The 22,039-nt window shown below is 33.4% G+C and overlaps 2 protein-coding genes across 7 annotated transcripts; both read right to left on the bottom strand.

The window, feature by feature from the left end:
• Positions 1 to 389: 389 nt before the first annotated feature.
• On the bottom strand, positions 390 to 9,535 carry LOC108337090 (protein TPX2). 6 transcript variants are annotated; one of them, XM_052872104.1, is made up of 18 exons: positions 9,186 to 9,535; positions 8,826 to 8,984; positions 7,875 to 7,961; positions 7,112 to 7,253; positions 6,762 to 6,867; positions 6,055 to 6,105; positions 5,592 to 5,689; positions 5,421 to 5,496; positions 5,269 to 5,331; positions 5,030 to 5,113; positions 4,829 to 4,884; positions 4,659 to 4,737; positions 3,594 to 3,656; positions 3,437 to 3,499; positions 3,174 to 3,251; positions 3,011 to 3,053; positions 2,769 to 2,845; positions 645 to 779 (listed from the first exon to the last, which is right to left on the bottom strand). In XM_052872104.1, the coding sequence occupies exons 1-17, from the start codon at positions 9,373 to 9,375 to the stop codon at positions 2,775 to 2,777; spliced, it is 1,509 nt and encodes a 502-aa protein (XP_052728064.1). In that variant the 5' UTR covers positions 9,376 to 9,535; the 3' UTR covers positions 645 to 779; positions 2,769 to 2,774. The 6 variants fall into 6 exon arrangements, with proteins under 6 accessions (XP_052728062.1, XP_052728063.1, XP_052728064.1 ...); XM_017573541.2 differs by lacking the exon at positions 645 to 779 and adding an exon at positions 839 to 2,650; XM_052872102.1 differs by lacking the exon at positions 3,011 to 3,053 and having other exon boundaries at positions 390 to 779.
• Positions 9,536 to 17,676: 8,141 nt separating this feature from the next.
• Positions 17,677 to 21,305, bottom strand: LOC108323861 (uncharacterized). The gene is made up of 4 exons (XM_017556658.2): positions 20,575 to 21,305; positions 20,126 to 20,362; positions 19,816 to 20,033; positions 17,677 to 18,164 (listed from the first exon to the last, which is right to left on the bottom strand). The coding sequence occupies exons 1-4, from the start codon at positions 20,842 to 20,844 to the stop codon at positions 17,984 to 17,986; spliced, it is 906 nt and encodes a 301-aa protein (XP_017412147.1). The 5' UTR covers positions 20,845 to 21,305; the 3' UTR covers positions 17,677 to 17,983.
• Between the last annotated feature and the right edge of the window lie 734 nt (positions 21,306 to 22,039).

Here is a 22,039-nt window from a genome sequence, read left to right as displayed (position 1 = left end):
AATTGACTTATGTACTAGGACGATGTTAGGTGTGTAATAATGCCACTGATGGATTTTGTTTACGCCAAGACGGCATGTGACTTCTTACCTAAAGTATTAAATTAATACAGCACGTGATCATAGTTCAATTCGCCTATTTGTGGGACGTGCAATTCATTTTCATTTTAAATTTGTAGGGACAAAACATTTATGTTTTTAAAGAGATTGAATTTAAAAGATTTTGGTTCCCATAGATATTATATATTTCCGTAATCGTTTGGGCCGTGTTCTCGTTTTCTCTAGAAAACAAAGTACAATGTTTCTTAAACAACAGAAAATCATATATTCCACATGGAAATAATATTTTATTGATAAATAATATAAAGTATAAGATATTCTCGTCATAAATAAGCCTAGAGAGCGACAATCATTTTTTTTAAATATAACGCAATATAGCAAATAATTAAACATTGATCACCTTTGATACCTACCTAATTTTCAATACATGGGCATTACGAGAATAACAAAATCTTAGGTGTACATTCAATGATTTAAAGAAATAATTGAACTATCTTCAGTCAACTTTTACACACGTTGAAGATGAGACATTTTCTTCAAATCTTCAATTAGGATTTTGGGTTCAGTCTGACCCTAGACATATTTGAGGGCGTATATTAATATTGAGAGTTGTGGGGGAAGCTGCTCCACTAAATTTTTCAGCTTCTATTGTAATAGAAACATGGCTCCTTGAGTGGTTACTGTTTGTCAGCACTTTCAATACATGCTCTTTTATGTATGAACTACAAATCAAGGTTGCCAATAAAGATCGATTAGATAAATAATAACACTAAAAAAAATATAAAAAGTCAACTTGTAACATTTGAAGCTTCTGTTTCCATTTTCTGAGAACAAATAAATTAGTGCTTTATTAAATAGATAATATATATCATTTGAAACAGAGTATCTAATAAAAGAAATTACTTCAATTTCAACCTTCAATCCTTCCACTGTTTTTAAAACAATTTTATGTCAATTTTTTAATGTTAATTTAGGTATGAATACTGCCTTCAGAAGTCAGAATTGATGGATTGTGGCTCTACATATTTATCTGTAATAATTCCTTAAGACTTTGGCCAGTGGCCGAAATAAATTGATCAATCTTATTTATAAGGTGATACAATAAAAAAGCTAGTCCGGTCAAAGCGGATTCAGCCGACGGCATCAAGTAAACTTTTCATCGATATTGTGGCGCCTGCCATTTGGAAATTAAATCATGCATTGGAATTTTGAGTGCGAGAGAGAAGGGGGCGAGGTTAAAAATTACGAGAGTGCAAAGAGAAAATAGAGGAATAATAAAAACATGAGTGCTCTAAAACTTTCCTTCCACAGAAAGTTATCAAACCATATGAACTCTTCGATGCAGATAAATTGGTCTACAGTCTTTAAGTCACCCAATCAGTTCCTAAAAGATCCCGAGAGAACACGGCAAGAATATCTAACAACCATAGCAACCTTTTTTATTGAAATTGAGAATAAACAATTTCTTTGTTCGTATTTGAATACGAATATATTTTTCCGGGGTCATTTCACGGAATATTATAATTAAAAATAATGCTATTTTTTAATATATTCAAAACATAACTGGATAAAAAAAACATTTTAATATTTCTTAAAAATTAAAATTAAAATAATTTAAGTAAAATTAAGTAAAATAGCATTTCCGCTACTCCTCACAGGAATTGGAGTGTAGAGAACATAATAAAAAGAGAAATTACAACTTTCCTAATAATGAACAATAAATTTTCAGCATTTACAACAGACATAAGAATGTAACAGCCATTTCTAGGAGGAAAAGACTTTTAATCCTTGTATAATTCCAATGACCTGAATGGCAAAACTAAAAGGTAGTTTAGTTTGAAAATCCAAATGGTGAACATGGCATCTGTTCCTTGTATCAAGCCAAGTTATTGACCAACTGTGTTAGTCACATTTAATTATATTCAAAGTCTACCAACGGATATACTAATTAATTGATGTGAAATGGTGGGCCTCTTAGGTCCTTTACCGAATAGAGGACCAACAAATATTAGCTCCTTTTAGGTCGAGATTAGATAGTAACGCTTTATTGGAAGTTTCATCCCACCTCTTACATATATGTCTTCGGCCACCTCTCGTCCTGAACTTTTCGAAATACAAAAGGTAGGTTTCAAAATGAGAAATGACCAAGAAATGTGAAAGGTGGCAGTTCCAAGATTTTGAGGCAGAGGATCCATTTCCAAACTGAGATAGGTGGCAGTCCCAAGATTTTGATGCTATGAAGCTTAACAAAACAGCCTATTGGGCATGGCCGAACTCGGAACAGATACATATACCATTCCAGAATGAATGTTATGAAAAGCGAAAATAAACAAGCTTAAGAGACTGCAACACTCTCTCCTTTAATGATATACTTTTTGAATTATGATCAAGGGCAGTTATAGAAGATACAAGCTGTGCACCTAGAAAAAAAAATGTAAGATTCTGTGTACAGAAAAAAAATATACACCGATCATCCGCGGTCAGATTCAACTATGTACAGTCAATCTCATGTCAGCAAAAATTCTAGTTCGATGCCCATAACTAAGCAGGTTGCACTTTTTCCCTAGTTTATAGTCACCGAATTCCCAAGCTCCTGGAATATTTCAGTTCGATGTTGAACACACACATATATATATAAAAGCAATCAATTAAAGTTGAGTTCTGATTTAACAATCGTATTAAACATGAAGAGTGGTGTCAACAGCGCATACCTCCTTTCACCCATCAGATTGATGCAACCGCCATTCCCTCGAGAGGTTTGATTTGCCCCAAACATAAAAGTCTTCTCCTGCAAGACGTGTCTAAGCTCAGCTAGATGATTAAATTTGTCACTAATAGTGAATCACTAAAGATAGAAATATCACATTCAAATATTTAAAAATTAGAAATTTATAGGAAAAGCAAATGTTAACAGAAGTCGTGTTCTTCATACACATTCTCAATATATTATTACCTCTTGGTCTGGACCAAAAGAATTTAATATATTTTCTTGAGTCCTTGCACCAAGAAACAAATGACTCAATATAATGCCAACACGAAAAGTAATCCAAGAACATTTACGTGCCATTCAAAATTGTAGGATAAACTATAAAAAGAAAGGAATGTAGAGGATAAACCTTTCTACACATCCCGGAATGCTGAGGCAGTTTGAAATGAGATCCATTATTTGGCTGGCACTCAGACGTCAGAGACAGCTAACATTTCAAGAAAGTTGAAAGATTGAAATCGTTATAAAAAATATCTTATGGTTAACAACAAAACCATATGAAATTTCAAGTGGCAAAGTTACATTCTAGAAGGCTCGAGAATTAACTCAAGAAAGCACACCAAGCAAAAAAGGAAGCCCGAAATATAAATTAAAAACGAAAAGAAAAATCACCTTGCTGAAGAGTTCAATAGGCGGATCTTGCTGAACCTCCTTTTCAGACTGTAAATCAAATTCCTGTATGAATTGAAGCAAGGTGCAATTATTAAATTTTCTACTCTGAAAAAAAAAATATCATGGGAAGAAAAAATCAATAAGCACTATGCCATACCATTGGGACTGTTGTTTCCTGTCTGCATTTACGGAAAACACCATCCCCTTTACTTCGAGTTATCTGTAGTCAGACATTGGAAGAATGAAAGATGAAATTAAAAGACAAAATTACAGACAACAGGGGGAACAAAAGAATCTGAACTTCGGACTTATGTGGGCATCTTTCAGAACTAAGATTGTTCTCATACATAATAAAGAAAAGAAAATAAGATGAACTAAATAGAGTTATCTACTTATCTTATAATAGTTTCATTCACCAGTTTTACTTATATTTCCTTTAGGATTGTGTACAAAATTTTCCCCTGGAAAGTTATCCTGATACTATCTGAAACAATGTCATGTAAATCCTGAACTCTCTTTAAAAAAAGAATCGCCTTTCTTCTGAAGACTTGCTTAAATTAGAGTTTGAAAGAAAATTTGAAGTAAAAATATAGAAGAACGACGATTGAAACGGAAAGATACTATTGAATCCAGCAAAATTATAGAAGGTGTTTTTCACTTGCAGCTTCATCTTAACTAAAATGGATGGTAAAAGAATAGTGCTCCATTTATTATCAAATTACGTGCTTAATTATGTTTATATAGCTTAACGAATACTGAGGCCCAGACGCAGAGTTTGAGAAAGAAGTCAGTATTAGTAGCTACATGCATCTATAAGCCAAAATGTATATCATAGTCAAGGTAATTCAGGAAAAACTTCGTTTTATAAATGATATTTAAGTTAGACCCGGCTTTAATATGAGTTGTGTTTTATATAACAGCTTGATGGTGATGAGATATCTATGATTTAATGTTGCCCGATACTACTATGAAGGAGATAAATACTTTGTTTCATGCAGTAAAAATACTACCGTCTGTGCAAGTTTTGTTATATTTTCATCATTGAAGCATATAGATTGTATAAACTATTTCAAATGGAAAAGTTTTTAAATCATAATGAAAAAATTTAAAATAATATCTCACCATGCCACCAGAAAATATAATGATGTGGTTCACATTTTATTCTTTGCTAGCAAGTTACTATCATATACCTTATCCAAATTTATTATTGACGTCTCATTACCTTCTTATTAAGTGGCCGAGCTTTAAAAATGTGTGTAAACCCCAATCCATCATACGTTGGTGCACCTCCTGCGGTAGGTCTATGGACAGAGAGTATTTTGTAGTTAGTACAACTGTTTAATGAACAGTCAAAGTTTGAAAGAGCATTATCACTATCATCAAATTTATTACCTTCTTAAATCCTTGATTCTATTTTCTAAAGAAACAGTAGTATGTTTATCCCAACCCTGCAACCAGATAACTTTGGTTTCAGACAGGCTAATCATATCTATCGTGCAACAGGAAAATGAAACAAAAAAAACGCATATCAACAATAAAAAAATACATAATAATTGTTAATATTTAAAATTGTATGAAAAAGATTAAATTAACCTTATCAGAATCATAGCAGTGAAGTGAAGATGACGTAGCAGATGTGTGTTGGATTGCCCTCTCCGAAGTTTTCAAGTGAAATTCCTGAGAAGTAAATACAGAAAACCTGAACTTAAAGATAAATAAGTAGAAACAAAATCATTTTCCTGACTATTTGTTCAGTACTTTTCCTTTTATAATAATAGTATGGTGATAAATATGGATGAATAGAGAAATTAAATATCAGAACTCGAGCTTACTTGAAATTCAGGCAACCGTGGAGTGCTCCTTTTGGGAGGTGGCAATGAAGGAGCCTCAAGAATCTAGATTGTGAACATAATTTAGAGAAGATGATGAGAACAATGCACCAAATTAATCAAACAAAAGAAATTATACTTATACAAGAACTAACTTTTCTATTTAATGGGCGAGCTTTGAATCTGGGAGCTGCAACTGTTACTCGCTCTGCCTCGGCAACATTTTTAGGTCTGCAGAACGCATTTATTTCTTAATGTCTACTGTCTTAAAGAAGAACATTCATCATCCAAATTTCAGTGAACTTCACACATTCACAATCACAAACCTCATCCTATGTGCTCTCTGTGCTGTTCTAAGGTCAGGCTCCCTTGGAATAGTAAGCCTCAGCTTCGAACATCCAGAGTTTTGTTCAACCATGACATCCTACACGAACATACAAATGGGTAGAGTATATCACATGAACCTTTTCCTGCCCCCTTAAGAAACAAGATCATATTCCTCAAAGATATAAAAAATTCATACTCTTGCCATTTGCAGTTTAGGTAGGTACTTAAAAGAGGATACCTTTAGCCATTAACAAATTTCCACTCAACAACAGGCATTGAATTAACAAAAAAAAAAAAACTTTTATTACTTCTTTTTTCGTTTTGAAAAATCAAATAAGGAATAACGTATTAAGGATAAAAACACGAGTACCGTGTAAATCATATGAAGAGGATACTTGACAATTTTTTAATAATCTACATTTACCAAGGGAAGATTCAACAATTCTGCATCAGGATTCATACCCTCATTCGAGTCTTGTGGAAAAAATTGGTTTGAGGCTTCACATCTGGAACCTGTCACAGAGACAAAACAGAAAGCATTTTAAGCACCCTGTCTAAAATAAATGTGATGTCAACATTACTTAACCAGCATTCGAGTTCGTGCTCCACATTTTAAGTACTTCCGACAGCCACCCAAACCTTGAAGACTAAGAGCATGTTTGAAAGTGCATTTTGGAGGTAAAGGAAAGAGGGAGTACATTTTTTATTTTTAAATTAAGTTAAGTAATATACAAAAATAAACAAAAAGATTATGACATTAAGTTTATGTTAATCTATAATTTCGTTTCTTTCATTTAAAAAAAATTCAAAATAGAGAATATTTATTAGAAATGAGAAGTTTGTTCTCCCTTCCCTTCTCCAAAACCCAACTCACAAACACACCCTAAAAATGTATTTCTTTTAATGCATTTGACCGCTACCCATGAAAAATATCAACCAAGCACTTAAGTTCCTTAGAGAAATTTGATACATCCAATCCAAATGTAACAAGGTTAGGAAAAGTTTCTCAAGATGAACCATTTGCCACTTTCTAGAAACTGCGTAAAATTTCACAGTATTATACAGTCATCTTTATGATCAATTTCTGGTATACATCTATTTATGATCACATAGACAGATCTTAAGGCAGTTTCTTTAAATATAAAGAAAGAATAGAGCAACTTGCAGACCTTACACAAGAGACCGCCCTCTAGTTTCTGCCTCTTGGAAGCTTGACTTTCTACCCCAGAAGAGATAGATAAATTTTGTTCATTCTGTAATAGTAGCTTTTGAAATCTGAGAATGGAAGAGTTGCACGTATAGGGTTATCTGTTGTTTTTTTCAGAAAAAAAAAAATCAAAGATATACAGTAATAATACTCCCACAGCTATACTTATTAAACAATATGACTTCATTGAGAATAAAATGCCCGCTCAATGGAATGGTACATTCAAAACAAATGGCCATTCTATTCCTCACGCCCAAAGAAAAAACCATGTCGCTTTAAATATGAAAAATGGAAATTTATTCTAATATTCACCTTGAACCAACATTTTTAGCAGGGAGATTTTGCTTGGCCAATTGACTGGTGGTAGGTTTCATTAGTGTTGAACTCTTTGACACGGTAGACTTAGCCTTAGAATTCAAATTGTTGGTGATTGTCTTACTGCCAAATGTAAGTCCTAGAAAAATACACAAATGCAATTTCAAAGCAGAATAAGAATAAGTTGGAACGGATGAAAGAGGGAAAAGGAAGATATATAGAGAAAATGAGCGAGAATTGCAAAAACGATATCGTAAACATCAAAAGCTCGGAAAAAATAATTGTGTTAAAGATATAACACCCCTCAAGTACTTCCATCTAACAACTTAAACTTTTGGGAGAGTGGTTATTGACATAGTTAAGCCTAAATGACTATGTGGTATGGAACTTGATCCCTTCCCCATCATTTTTCATAACTAAATAAGGTAAGGTGAGATCACACATTGTCTCCACCTTAAGCTTTGGGGAGAGTTAATCCTTAGAAAAAATTAAATCACAGTCATACCAAGAATAACCATAGCACAAGAGACACTTGCAACATAAATCAGGATTATATGTCAAAGAATATCATTAGCACCTGAGATTGTATATTTAATTTCTAGAAAGAAACTGGTAACTCCAAAGCTGCATTCGTGAAACTAATCAATTGATGATACTTTTATTCACATATTAAGAAGGATTATAAGATGCTAAGCCCCTGAGCAGATTTACAGCCCTCATACGTTAGCATCTGGATGATGGTATTGTATCAGATTGCTACCTGAAGGTTCTTGTAGTGGTCTTGTACTGTCATTTTGTAGAATTCCAACCAATAAATGAGACATATTTCCACTAAGTGCTTTTGGTCCTAACAGTTACAGAAGATGGCATCACCAACAAGTCAAGAGAAAGTAATGAGCGCAGAAAGCTTGAATGTAACAAGTGTATCTCTGTATAAGCCCATTACATATAAGAGTTTTCAACTTACCACTTCGAGCGGAATAGAGATATCTACTGCATACAGGTCACTGTTGCAGTTATTTGAGAAGGACCTCAACAAGAGTGTGATAATTTAAAAATTACGCTAAGGCTTGTACAAAACAAGCCTGGTAAAATTTTACTTTCTGCTGAGTAGCAGGCGGTGGAAAATATGTTCACATTCAACAACAATGACTTTCAATGGTTCCACTTCAACTAGCAGATAGAACACGGAACATTTTAATGCACATAGGTCCACATGATTACCAACAGAGACACCCTACCCAACAAAGGCGGATCTAAATACAGAACATCCCAGGGCCAGAAAACTAAGCTTCCCAATTTCCATTCTTTTTTATTCACATTAACAAAAACAATACATAAACTACATAGTGTGTTCGGTCCAATTTATTTAAGAGAAATCATAAATTATTTTTGCTAGTTTGACAAGAGAGTTTCATGAAGATAAATGATTATTCCCCAATGTTGAAGCTGTAGTAAACAAAATATCAGTGTAACAACTAATTACTTCTTAATCGGATCACCTAAGGTGTAAATAATAATAGAAATTGAAAAATTCATCAGGCAAAAGGAAACACTGGGAAGACTAGTAGAATATACAAATATACAAAAGCAAGTTGATTGCGACGTCGTTTTGGACAACTTTCAGTGAGAATGAGAGTTGCATAAAGATAGAGAAAAGTCAGTAGAACAAGTAAACGGCATTAAAGAAAGTAAAATGGTTGAGGCATACCATTATCTTCAAAAGCCGTGTCCAAAATTCCCGTCTGTAACGGAACACTGGATTTTTCATCATCAACATTACTCGTGCAGTCCAGGCCTTCGGATTTTGGCGAATCGCTAACGTCGTCCAAGAACAAATCCTCTCTCACAACCAGCCTTCTAACAAACGCTGAAGCCAAGAAACAACAACACAGATTGCGTAATTTCAGCAAGAACAGCAGAAAAGAGGGTGTAGACCGAAAAGAACGAAAATAAAAAGAAAAAACGAATATAGAAAACAATTTGGCAGAATGTGGCAAACGAAAAATGTGGAAACGAAACGCTTCATGTAAATATTTGACATGCGTGTTAGAAAGAGAAGGATACTAACGCAAAGGAGGGTAACTAGCAGCAGTTTGAAACCAAAGCTCAGCTTGGAGAGCTTCCGCTGGAGTCTCCGGTCGAGTGAAATCGAAGAACCGAGCAGCGTCGAACTCGTAATCGAGATCGATTTCATGAGCAACGAAAACGTGCTCTATTTCTGCGTCTTCGTCTTCCTCCATCACCATCGTCATCGACATTACCTCTTTCACACACACTGACACTATCTGTTTCTCTACGGTGTCGTTTAGTAGGTGAACTGAGTGCAATGCGGGTTCGGAGCTCCGAATCTAATCCCAACAACGAAGAATCCGTTTCTTTTGAGCTCACAGAGAGATAGCTCAGTAACAGTGAGAGAGAACTGGCTGGCTTCTGTTTATGAGGGGTTTTGGCTTAAACTGTAATTAAAAAATTATAATTTATTTTATTTTTAATTATTTATGTTTTTAAAGGGAAATATATTTAGTGCATGGTGAAGGAGAGGAAAGTAGTCCTACCATACCATTTTTAATTTTAATTTTAATTAATTATGTTTTTAAAAAGAAATATTTTAGTGCTAGGTGAAGAGGAATGTACTACTACCATTCTTTACTTGGAAGGTGGCAGCGGGAGACAAAGCACAGAACCCCGTGCAGCTTTTTCATTTATTTAATTAATTTTTCAATTTTCGTTATAAAATACTCGTTTAGAAGAATTTAATATCAATTCTACTTATATAAAATCTTCAAAATTGAAAAAAAAAAACTGTTTATAAATTTTTGTTTTAATTAATTTATGTTTATAAAATAATATTTTTATTTATGAGAAATTATAGTTACATATATTCTCTTATACGGGTACCGAAATTTGTCGAAGTGTGGTAGGTGTGAATAGCATATAAAATTTGAATGTATTGAGGATGGTTCTTAAATTACAGATTTATGACTTGTGCCAGAAATTTGAAGGGTAAGAAGTTGGTGGAATTATCGTAATATTTTATCCATATGAGACGAATAAAACTATAGAAGATGGGGAATTTTATTTTTTTGTCTATGGTGTGTAACTTCTAGGGTGACATTATGTTTTGATGAGTAGGATTAGTTTAATTTTCAAGATTTGGGATGAGATGATCCTGTTCACGACAGATTCTGTAATTTCGGCGCCCGCCCGTTTCTGTTTTTTTTTCTATGTCAATTTCTATTAACACTGTGCTTTTCTATATAATTAGAATATTTCTTTACTAATTATACGTGTATCTACTTACATGTTAAATACTTAAATTTCATTTACTTTTAAAATACAGAGGTATCTTTCTTTAATTATTTTAATAAGTTGACATTTATACTTTTTTATTTAGTTTAAATATCGTAATCGTTCAAATTTAAACAAAAAAGATAAATATAAGATAATTAAAGATAAATTATAAATTGAATTTGATAAACATTATTTTTATTAAGGTATAAATTAAAGATACTAAACCAATAACTATATTTGTATATAAGATCTAATAAACTAAATGGATGCTTGAATATAAATATTTTAATATATTTGAAAATGCTTTAGAATTGTTTTTAACTAAGTGTAAATATTTAATAATTTTAATCTCTAGAATAAATTTAACTGAACAAATTATTTAAAGAGCATACTATTTGAATAAATGTTGAGCATTTTTAATTTATTTGAATATATTTAAAATAAAAAATTAAATTTACATTAATTGTAGTTTTTAATTATCTTAAACAAATAACTCTGCGTTGTTTATTGAACTTTTTATATTTAATAAAAATAAAGTTAAACTATTGCATTGTTGCAGGTGGATGTTTCTCTTGTCTTGTCGCAATAGTGAAGAGTTGGGTCCCACACCTTGTACTAATATTGACTCCCATATCCAACTAAGGACCATATGAGAATCCAATGAACAGTTATGTTTTGAGTAAACTTATTGCGACATCGTATTTTTAAATATTAATAATTTTATAGATATAAGGTATATTATTTTAAATAATTATAATATAGTAATATATTATTTAAATATTAAAATGCATTAATATGTTCTTTAAAAAAATTAAAAAGTAGTATAAAAAAGTAATTTTAAAATATAATATTTTATGGAATATTAATTTTTTTTAATATTTGTTAATCAAAAAGTTGAATTCACAACATATATTTTTTTTTTCAAATCTATGAAACTAACCTTATATCTTCAAAATAAAAAAAAAAAGTTGAACCATAATCTCTCTTTCCTTCTCTTCTAAACTATTAAGTTATTCTTATATCCCTGTTTACATACTTTAATAATTAAGCATGTCTATATTTACATACCTCAATAATCAAGCATGTCTAGTTCAATTAGTTAAGGAAAGTGTTTAAATTTTTGTAAATTTCTTAATATATATTCAATTTCTACTCATAATAAAATCTTTATATATACAATGAAACTAATATTCACAAAACAAAGAATGAATACATGATTGGTTTAAGATCCATTTATGAAAAAAAAAATTATTTTTGTTTTTACCAATTATATATGTTTAATTTCTTTAACTAAATAGAAAATGATACGATTTATATTTTTTTCATTTTTGTTAAAAATGTATACTCTTAATTTTACTAGTATTCTTTATAATTAAATGTATGTTTAATTTTGGTGTTTATTGGTTTGGTTATAGTAATGATTATGGTTGTTAAGAAGTGTATCTAGGTTATATATATATATATATATATATATATATATATTAAAGAACAAGGTTCAATGAGACTCGTTAAATCTCTTCATCTTGGAATTGTCCAAAATGTATTTATTGAGTGAATATTAACATATTTACACAATCATAGTTAATCTCATAAGTTTTATATTATTGTTATTATTTACCTAAGGTATCATTTTGTTATTATTATTTATTTGAGGTAAGTATTATTTCAATGATATTATTTAATATCACAACATAAATCCACAACTCATGTTAATCTTATAAATATAACTAGTATTCTCTAGGAAATATGTAATCACTCTAATAATCACACTTATACTCACTATTTTATTATCATAAATCATAAAACTCTCTTACTGACTTGAGTGTTGAAGAATCTTTTGTAGTTCAATCTTCTCTCATGTTTCAACCCTTAAGAGTACACGTCAGAGACTTCAAACCCACTTAAATCACGCCACATATTCATGGGACCACGCCTAGGACCCCAGTAAGAACATTTGGCACCCATCGTAGGGTCTCGATAAAACTTTCCCCTAGCCTCACCTTCTCATGGTCACCACTAGAAGTCAAGCCCAACTTTCCAACGATATGGAATACAACCCATTGACAACCCTTACATATCAAATGCAAACACTAACTCAACAAATCGAAGAATAGTGTAGACACTATGATGTCGAGCTTGCAACCTTATGTGCTCAACATTAAAGGGATCTTCAAAAACTCCAGCAAAAACTAATTAACCTGAAGAATGAGAAATCACCTCCCCAACCTCGACCTAACTCCCAAGAAGAAGGTGCAAGTAATTCTTGAACAAAGTGCATACCACCAACATAGTGAGGTTTGCATGAAAGTCCTGACCAATCCCGTCGACGTAAAACTCAAAGAGACCAGAACAAGTTAATCCGATGTAAAACAGGATAAACTCACAGATGTTTCCACCACTCAGAACAGGATCAGATAGGCATAGACATCACAACCCACGCCAAGATTCCATGGGTACACACCCAAAAATTTTGGGACAAGACTGACCACATCAAGAACTTTCATCCTTTCACGACAAAGGTGACTTGTGCCCACATTCCCAAAGGAATCCTCATCAATGTTAAAAAATATGACGGGACAACCGACCTGGCCACACATCTAAAGGCTTATCTGATCCAAGTCACTATTCATACTCAAGATGAAAGAGTTTTTTGCAAGTTGTTTCCAACCACCTTGGATGGTCAGACCCTAGACTGGTAGTACATGTTACCCATATTACATGGATTCCTTTGAAGCATTAAGCACCATGTTCATAGCCCAATTTACTGATTGTAAGGCAGTGCCTACCACATTAACAACCCTAAAATACATAAAGCAAGGAGCAAACGAAACCCTTAGACACTTCATGAAGAGATTCACCACGACAATGACAACAATTTGGGACCTCACTTCATTTGTGATTATGCACTCATTGATATATGGTCTACAACACATACCCTTCTCAAACTCTCTCTTTACGAAGAGACTAAACAACATAGATGATATTAGAGAATAGGTGGCCATGTACATGACTATTGAAGCAAACAAGTTAAAAAGGACAAAGAAGCTCAACGTCCCAACAAGAGGGGAGAACATAAAGAATAATGATTGAACTATAGTCTTATACCACCGATACACTCCTTTGAACGCTAACAAGAACATCATACTCAAATAAGCGTGCAACTTGGAGCTCCTTCAGCTCCTCGAGCCCCGACTGTCTCCCCCCAAGATCGACCCTACCAAAAAGTGTTCCTACCACCAGAGCATATAATACACCACAAAGGAATGCCACCAGCTAAAGGATCTCATCAAAGAAATGATTCAATTTGATCCCTTGGCTCATTTCATTCAGTAGGAAAATGATGGTCGAGGTAGAGGACGCGAAGACTTTCGAGGTCGAGGTCGAGGTAAAGGATGAGGTGGTTTTGCAGGACTTGGTCAAGGATAACCAAACCAACCCAACATGGTCCTCAAAATCCTAGGGCCCGAGCCTGTCTAAAATCAACAACTTGCTCTTGTGCAACTAGTCATTTAGAGTCAGACCATCCAACCAAACCCCACCCAAGCAAGGGGTAGCATTCATATGACCACTAGAGGTTTCACCAAAGGAGAAAGCTCCCAAGCAGCACAAAAAAGATACCAGGGGAGCATCAACTCGGTAAGCTAGTTCTCGTCACAACATTTACCTCCTATAACCTTTCCAATGAGGACTTATGATTAGATGACCCAGATCATGACAACCCAGTAGTCATCATGACAACCATTGCCAAATGGCGAGTCCATAAGATCCTCATAGATTAAGGGAGTTCAACCAACATCCTGTTCTGACACGCCTTCAAGAAGTTGGACGTCCCCACCAACCTAATTTAACCCTATCCACAACCTCTGATCGGTTTCGTAGGAGAATGGGTTCATACCAAAGATTATATCTCATTATGGATGCATGCACCTCCTATACATCTTATTCGGGTTAAGAACTTTGGACAAGCTCGGTGTCGTTGTGTCCGCCTTGCATATGGTAATAAAATTCCCAGTCGAGGACTATTCAACAATCATCACCATCAAGATAGACCTGAGAAAGGCAAGGACTTGTTACACCCTTAACCTAAGGATGGCACCGTATGCACCCTTAGCTAATCCAGCTAGCACCAGCACCAACACCCCACCTAAGCAGACACTAATAAAGTAACTTGCCTCGCTATAGGTAGAGCCAAACTTAGGGGAGCAATGTAATCATGTTGGCCAACATTTTCAAGTCGATCTTAATCTCATACCTTGTACAAGTTAAACATTTCAAAGATGTGTCCACCTTTTTTTCTTCTTAAAGATGAATTTTGAGGATGTGTGTACTCATTTTCCTTTGTCAAGATTTTATCCTTAAGTTGGGTTTTATCGTACAAGGTTTTAATGAGACACACCTTATTTCCTAATAAAAATCCTCATTTTCTTATATTCTTGTCTTTTAACCTTATCAATATAGCTTTTCAGGCGAGGACCTAAGTTGCTTAAACAAGCAATCGTATTAATAAAGCTTGAGGAGAGGCACCGTGTTTATTTAATAAGCAACCTTATCAATAAAGCCCTCCAAGCGAGGCATCAAATTGTTTGAACAAGCAATCATATCAATAACGTTCTCTAGGCGAGGCACCATAGTTGCTTCAACAAGCAACCTTATAAATAAAATCCTCCAAGCAAGAAACTGAGTTACTTAAACAAATACCATCATCAATAAAGCCCTCTAAGCAAGGCACTGAGTTGCTTTAACAAGAAACCTTATCAATAAAGCACTCTAGGCGAGACACCGAGTTGCTTCAACAAGGAACATTATCATAAAGCCTCCAAGCGAGGCATTGAGTTGCTTTAACAACTAACATTATCAATAAAGCCTTCCAAGCGAGACACCAAGTTATTTTAACAAGTAACATTATCAAAAAGTTATCCAAGCGAGGCACTGAGTTGCTTCAACAAGCAAACATCATCAAATATACCCTCCGGATAAGGCACCAAGTTACTTAAAAGAGTAACATCATCAGTAAAGCCCTTTAAGCAAGGCACTGAGTTACTTAAACTAGTAACATCATCAATAAAACCCTCAAGGCAATACACTAAGTTAAAAATGTAACATCATTTATAAAGTCATTTAGGTGATGCATCGAGTTACTTAAACAAGTAACATCATCAATAAAGCTTTCTAGGTGAAGCATTGAGTTACTTCAACAAGTAACATTATCAAAAGGTCTTCCAGTAAAGACATCAGGTTGCTTCAACAAACAAACATCTTAAAAAAAAAGCTTTACGAGCTAAGACTCAAGTTACTTAAACAAGTAACTTCATCAATAAAGCTATCCAAACGAGATATCAAGTTACTTAAACAAATAATATCATCAATAAAGTTCTCTAAACAAAACATTGAATTAAAGTAATTATAAATGAGCTACAATATTGTTGTTATACTATGAATTTTAAATACAAAACTAAAAGGTAATGTGTTTGAAAGATTCTGGTTTTCACAACCATGAGTTAAAGTTTTATCTAATATTATTAAATTATATGTTTAGTCCTTGTATAATATATATATATATATATATATATATATATATATATATATATTAATTATGATTTTTTTTTTCATTTTACATGTTTCTAAAATTTAATTTTATGTATTTGTTTTCTTTCTAAAACTTGGTTTGTATTAAGAGATGACAAAAAAAAAGTAAAAATTAAATATTTTAAATTAAAAGAGAATAAGGGGAAAGTTTATACTTAATATAATGTGATGGAATAACTTTAACTATATGTTAATATATTTAAAATTAATTTAATATAAAAACATATTTTTGAAAATTAAAATTGTTATAATTTTATAAAATATAAAACAGTTATCTTTTAAATAATAATATATTAAAATAAATTATATTATATAATATTAAAATTTAAATTATTAATAATATTAATCTTATCGTTTTATAATAATATTTAAAAGGATAATAGTTATATTTTTAAAAATTATATTATATTTATATACACTATCGATTATGTTTGGTGTAAACCTTCATTAAGATTTTATTTTTATAAAATATTTTGAAAAGATAAAAAGAATATTTAAATTGTGTTTGACTTTAACTCTTGAGTGATATGAAAGTACTAAGAAGAAAAATATTATATATTACTTTTCTTTTCATTTCTTAAAATGTAATTAATATTTTTTTAATCGTTCTTTTTGTTTTTCACGTTTTTTCTTTACATTTTCTTACGCACTAAATTCACGATTTTGGATCATTGAAACAAACAAGAGTTTGCTGAAATTTGGTAATGTAAGTTTTAAGGGAAGTGGGTTCTTGACCTCACAACAACTATCCAAGTTGAAGAGGATGCTTTACTGGATAATTCAGGTGACTTTGCACTTCTTTAATCCCTGTTAATGTTTGAAAAACACCACCACCAGTTACTTTTCTCTTCAATCTATCACAAACACTTTTTAATCATACTGGAATAAATTTCCTCTACATGAATTGCATAACTCACTCAAGCAAAAGCAAAATCTAATTCCTCGTTCAAATTATACTTGTGGTGCTAGAGAATTATTGTTTGCAAGTTTCAATGGTTGCAAACATACTAAAAGCAACCCTCCACTTTCTATTTACCCACAGGTTAAATTTCAAATTCCTCATTACCCACATTTTAGGCCATGAGTTAGACCATGCCCTACAATCGTACGAAATTTAGTTGTGTTCTTGATAATTTCATCACTTTACCTCAAAGCATAATCAATCCTTCAATTTTTTTAATTATTTATTATAGTTGTGGAAATTTTGTATTTCCGACTATGTTTAAGAATTATAGTTGTGTAAATTCATTCAATTCATCAATTACAAAATTATAAAATTGAATCAGACCCTATTATCAATACCAAACAAATTAAAACTAATCCAATATTGTTTTCACAATTCAATATTTCTTAAATTTACCATTTAAAAATGTTTTCAAAACTTATATTTTTAAATTTATTCTACAAAAATGCAGTTTTGAAAACTTTTAAAAAAAATACAAATTTAATTTTCCTTATTTGGTGAAGTGATGTCAATTCGTATAATAATATCTAATAAAAGGTTTGAATTCCTATCAAATAAATTAGATTTGATCAGACTTTTAATTAAAAATTTAAAGGATCCAAATAGATTAATAAATATTTTCATCCACCCTATTAACGTGAAACTGGGAAAGATAAATGAATGCAAAAAACATGGGAAGTCCACGAACATTGAGGCATTGGATTTACACAAACGAATATTGGCGAATTGAAATAAATGATTTATAAATCGGGAATTGGAGTGGTATACAAAATGATAAATGAGGTAGAAGAACTAACAAAGAAAATTTCTGTAAACCGTATAAGGAACACGGAAATGGTGCGCTAAAAGAGGTGTTGGTCATGTCAGCCTGTTGGTCAACCCTTCCCCACTAGTTATATAATACATTTGACGGTCAACTCTTCCAATGGATAATGTCTCCTTATAAAGCCTCTCCCTTCCCAGATTTATGGTAGGAACTGTTTCATATAAGGAAACATACAAACCAGACCAAAAGTTGTGGATAACTATTGTAACAATGTCTCCTCCTCCTTCTGTAACTCATCAAGCCGTCTCCTGGCAAAAGCTGTGATAAAGATGGTTGTCGCTACAGTTATGCAGAAGCCGGCAACATTGAGAATAATTTGTGGGGCAGACAGAGAATGTTTTTCATGTGAAGCATCAGCCAATGTACGAATCAAAATTCCACTGCAGAATAATAGCCAAGTAAACAATGAGTTTCAGAGCATCCAAGATACCTTGAAATGAAGTTTCAATTTTCATAACCAACCAACTTATTTTGAAACGGGTAAATTTGAACCAACAGTGTTTCTACTGACCAAGTAAAGATACATTCTCAAAGCAGAAAACAACATAATGGTGAAAGCCTTTTATCCATAAGAACACAAGTTTATTTAGCGTAAGTAACAGTTAGGAAGGGAGAAGGCCCTAGTACAAGGTCAGAGCAATCTAAAAGCCTCAACCAGAGGCTTACAGTTACATATAACTTGTAGATGAAAAACCATAGGTAAATATCAAACCCTAATTCCTAGACCTTTTCTCAACTTTGTCTAATCCTGTCCTGACAGAGCTTAGGTATTTTGGCCAGTGACCATCAAACAATCTTTGTTGCACTAACATTTGTTTTCCTTACCATACCAAATCAACTTGATGACAAAACAAAAAAAAATCCCATTGACATTCAATAACAACTCTGCATGCTGAATTGATGGCATTGAAGTTAAGGTTGCCCGTTTTCGATCAAGAGCGACACAAACTATGATAGTATAGGTGACAAAACAGCAATGAACAGCCAAGTATAATTCATAACTTTAAGTTTTGGTTTGTGGAACAGGTTGGTTTTCGGAGATCCCCTAGCTATGCACGATGCAATCAGGCATTTATGTGGAAATTAGTTCAATAAATACGCAACCATGATAATTTAGCAGACAATAGGCCAGTATTGATGCATTTAAGAAGCCACATACATAGGTCATGCATGTAAACAGATCAATATCTTACTTCTATATAAGTCATAGACCGGTTTGTGATATAAAACTTGTGTGATTAATTGCATTCCTAATTAAGATCTAACAAGGGAAACGAATTAATTAAATACTACACTTCTCCCATAAAAATAAAAATCTACATCATAGATAAATTAATAATTGTCTAATCACATGGCCAAATTCAAGGAATGTCAAAACGTGAGGACACAATATGAGTTTGCTTTTTTATAAAAAAATGACTGGTACAAAATCTGATGGCCATAAAAGAATCCCCAAGTTTGGTTGGAAGCATACGTAGAGAAGTTAAACTACAAAATACAACCAGAAATTTAAAAAACACAGGCAAGAGCGATTACCCCTCATACAAAAAAGGGAAACTCTAAAGGCATATCTCAGTCTCATCAATATATTGAAGATTCATCCGTTCACCAAATCAGTCTTAGAACTATTCCATAATGAATGAATACTCATGAAAGAAACATATCGCAACAAGGGGAAACAGAAAACAAGGTAATGCAAGATGAAAGGTTTGCAGGACTCTTGATCGTGTCAGTTATTGAAAATTCAAACTATACATCAGAGCCAAGCAATTTATACCAGATGGACTATGTGTTTTGCAGAAACAACCATATTGTTCTAAACATAATCAAGCAAGAGCCAGAGTTATTCAAAAGTGAGAAAAAAGTGGTCACCTTACGCTTCAGTACTTTAGGTACACATGGCAAATTTCAAATGCAAACATTAGATATTCAGGAAGTAATCAACCAAAGCACGCATATAACGAAGCAAAACACATACAGTTTCTTAGTATAGCTTAAAAATGTGATGAGGGAAACAGAAAGAAACCCTACGTGTAGATTGCAACAAATATTTCCGGCACCATTCCTACCAAGGATCCAACTATATAAGGCCCATACTTAACATTTGTTGCCACAGCACAATAGTTGAAGATTAAGTATGGGAATGGGGAAATTCTGATTAAGGCAACAGCCCGGAACTGATGACACCAGTTCCCTCCACCAGCAGACCTTAGAATAGAAGCCTTCTTTGGATACTTCTCCAACCATCCCTGTATAGATATACAAAACATTGAATCCACATTAGTAAAGGTGAGGAAAAACCTGCAAACAAACCAACTCTTATTCAAGACAAAGCATGTACCTCAATTTTATGGTGGAAGGTTTTGCCAATGATAAAAGGGAGTGATACACCAATAGCTGCTGCAGATATAATTAGCAAGAACCCAAAGCCATAACCAAAAGTCATTCCAGCCACCCACATGGAAGGTGTAGACGGCAAGAGTAGGGTTGGGAATATTGCCACGGAGGCAAACACCAAAACAGTTAATATTGGAGTACTGAAAGTCTCTGTCTCCCAATTTAATATCGGAATAACCCCCTGCCAAGAACAAATTAAATCATCCATTAGAATCACATAATTTTAATCTATGTTTCATGTTAGAGACAACATAAAAAATGCAAAACACAATTATTCTACACTATGGAGCAAAAAGGGTGGAATTCAGCTATTCCATTATCAAAATCAAAACTTTACAAGGGAACACCAATCCTCAAATCCAATAGCAGCGAGTGGGGGAAAAAAGAACAAACCTTGTCCATGCAATAGGGTCCAATCCAGACCAGAGCAACGACAGCCAAAAACCCCAGGCATAAAAACAACAATACCAATTTCACCCAATACAACACGGTGGCTCTTATCGTCGGCACAGAAGGCTCCACTGCCGCACCCAGTGGAGAAACGTCGTCGGGATCGGCCCTCAATTTCACATAGTCCCCATTACCATCATCGGGTCGGATTGTGTAGGTAACATCCAACACCACCTCCTCTCTCCGACCACCATCATTATCGTAATACGTCATCGGAAAATGAAAAAGAAAAACTAATTTATCTGGCACTCAAAAAAGGATTTCTTGTTTTTGGTTTATGAATGATTGATCACAGTCGATGACAGTATTTCACAGCCCAATAGGATCAGCACCCACGACGAGAGAATCGATTAGGGCACGAGGAAGACGATGATGACGAGAGGAGGGTCACGAGAAACTCGTCGATTCAGGAAATGGGGCTTTAATTGAGAGAATTAAAACGTGAAATTGGCAGCAACAGCCTTTCTCGGTTTTGGTTTTCTTCCCAGGTGATCTAAAAGCTGATGACACACAGTAACAAAATCACTTGCTAGAAACGGCGCCGTTTCACTATTGAAGGCCACGAGGATTTCGAGTGACGGGTGTTGCAACTTGTAACTCGCAACGGCATGGATTGCTTTCAAAAGTGGAGGCGTGGCGTTTGGTTTGGTTGGTCCTGTCTTCGCCGTTACTGCTACGTGGACCTCATCCATTGGCATTTTATAATTACAAATAATTTACGATTAATTTTACTTTTTTCTATTAGTAAATTAAAATAAAGCTGCTAATAAGTCACGCTTAAGTATCTCCGTGCTAGCTCCTCCGAGTTATGTTGTTTGTTACTTTTTTTGCTTCTTTTTTTTTTCTGAAAGCGTGGCTTCTTCAGCATAGTGCGATTTTTTGTTTGAGTGAGGAAAGAGAAAGATACAGTGACATTAAGAACCGACATCTGGATATTGTTTGGATGTTAACCAATGAGAATCTGACACGTGGTGATGAGTGGCACCGACTGGAGGCGTGGGTGGCACCAGCAACTACCTCGCAGCTTCTTGGGCGGTAGGAATCAAACACAGTTTATAAGCTTTTCCTCTCAACTATTCATTCTTCAATCATTTTATATATAACCAAAAGAATTATTTGAGTTCTCAACTAATCAATCACATTCAAGAGATTTTGGAATAGAGAACGATATGAATTTTACTACATACACGAATCTAAAATTCGTATGTCAAAGAAACTATTAAATTCTTGATTTTTCCATGACAAGTCCTCATTGTTAGCAAATCAAATTATTCAATTTGTGTATATTCTTTTCTTTTCTTCGCAACTTACATCAACAATAACTGAAATTCCAAAATCAGTCCATGGTCTACCCACCTATTACGAATAAAACATATACTTTGAAATTTTGTTCTATTAAAAATTAGTA

Source organism: Vigna angularis, chromosome 1 (genome assembly GCF_016808095.1).
Source record: "Vigna angularis cultivar LongXiaoDou No.4 chromosome 1, ASM1680809v1, whole genome shotgun sequence".
In the NCBI taxonomy this organism is placed as follows: Eukaryota; Viridiplantae; Streptophyta; class Magnoliopsida; order Fabales; family Fabaceae; genus Vigna; species Vigna angularis.
Note: the sequence above shows the minus strand (reverse complement) of the source record. Positions and strands in the feature narration are given on the sequence as shown.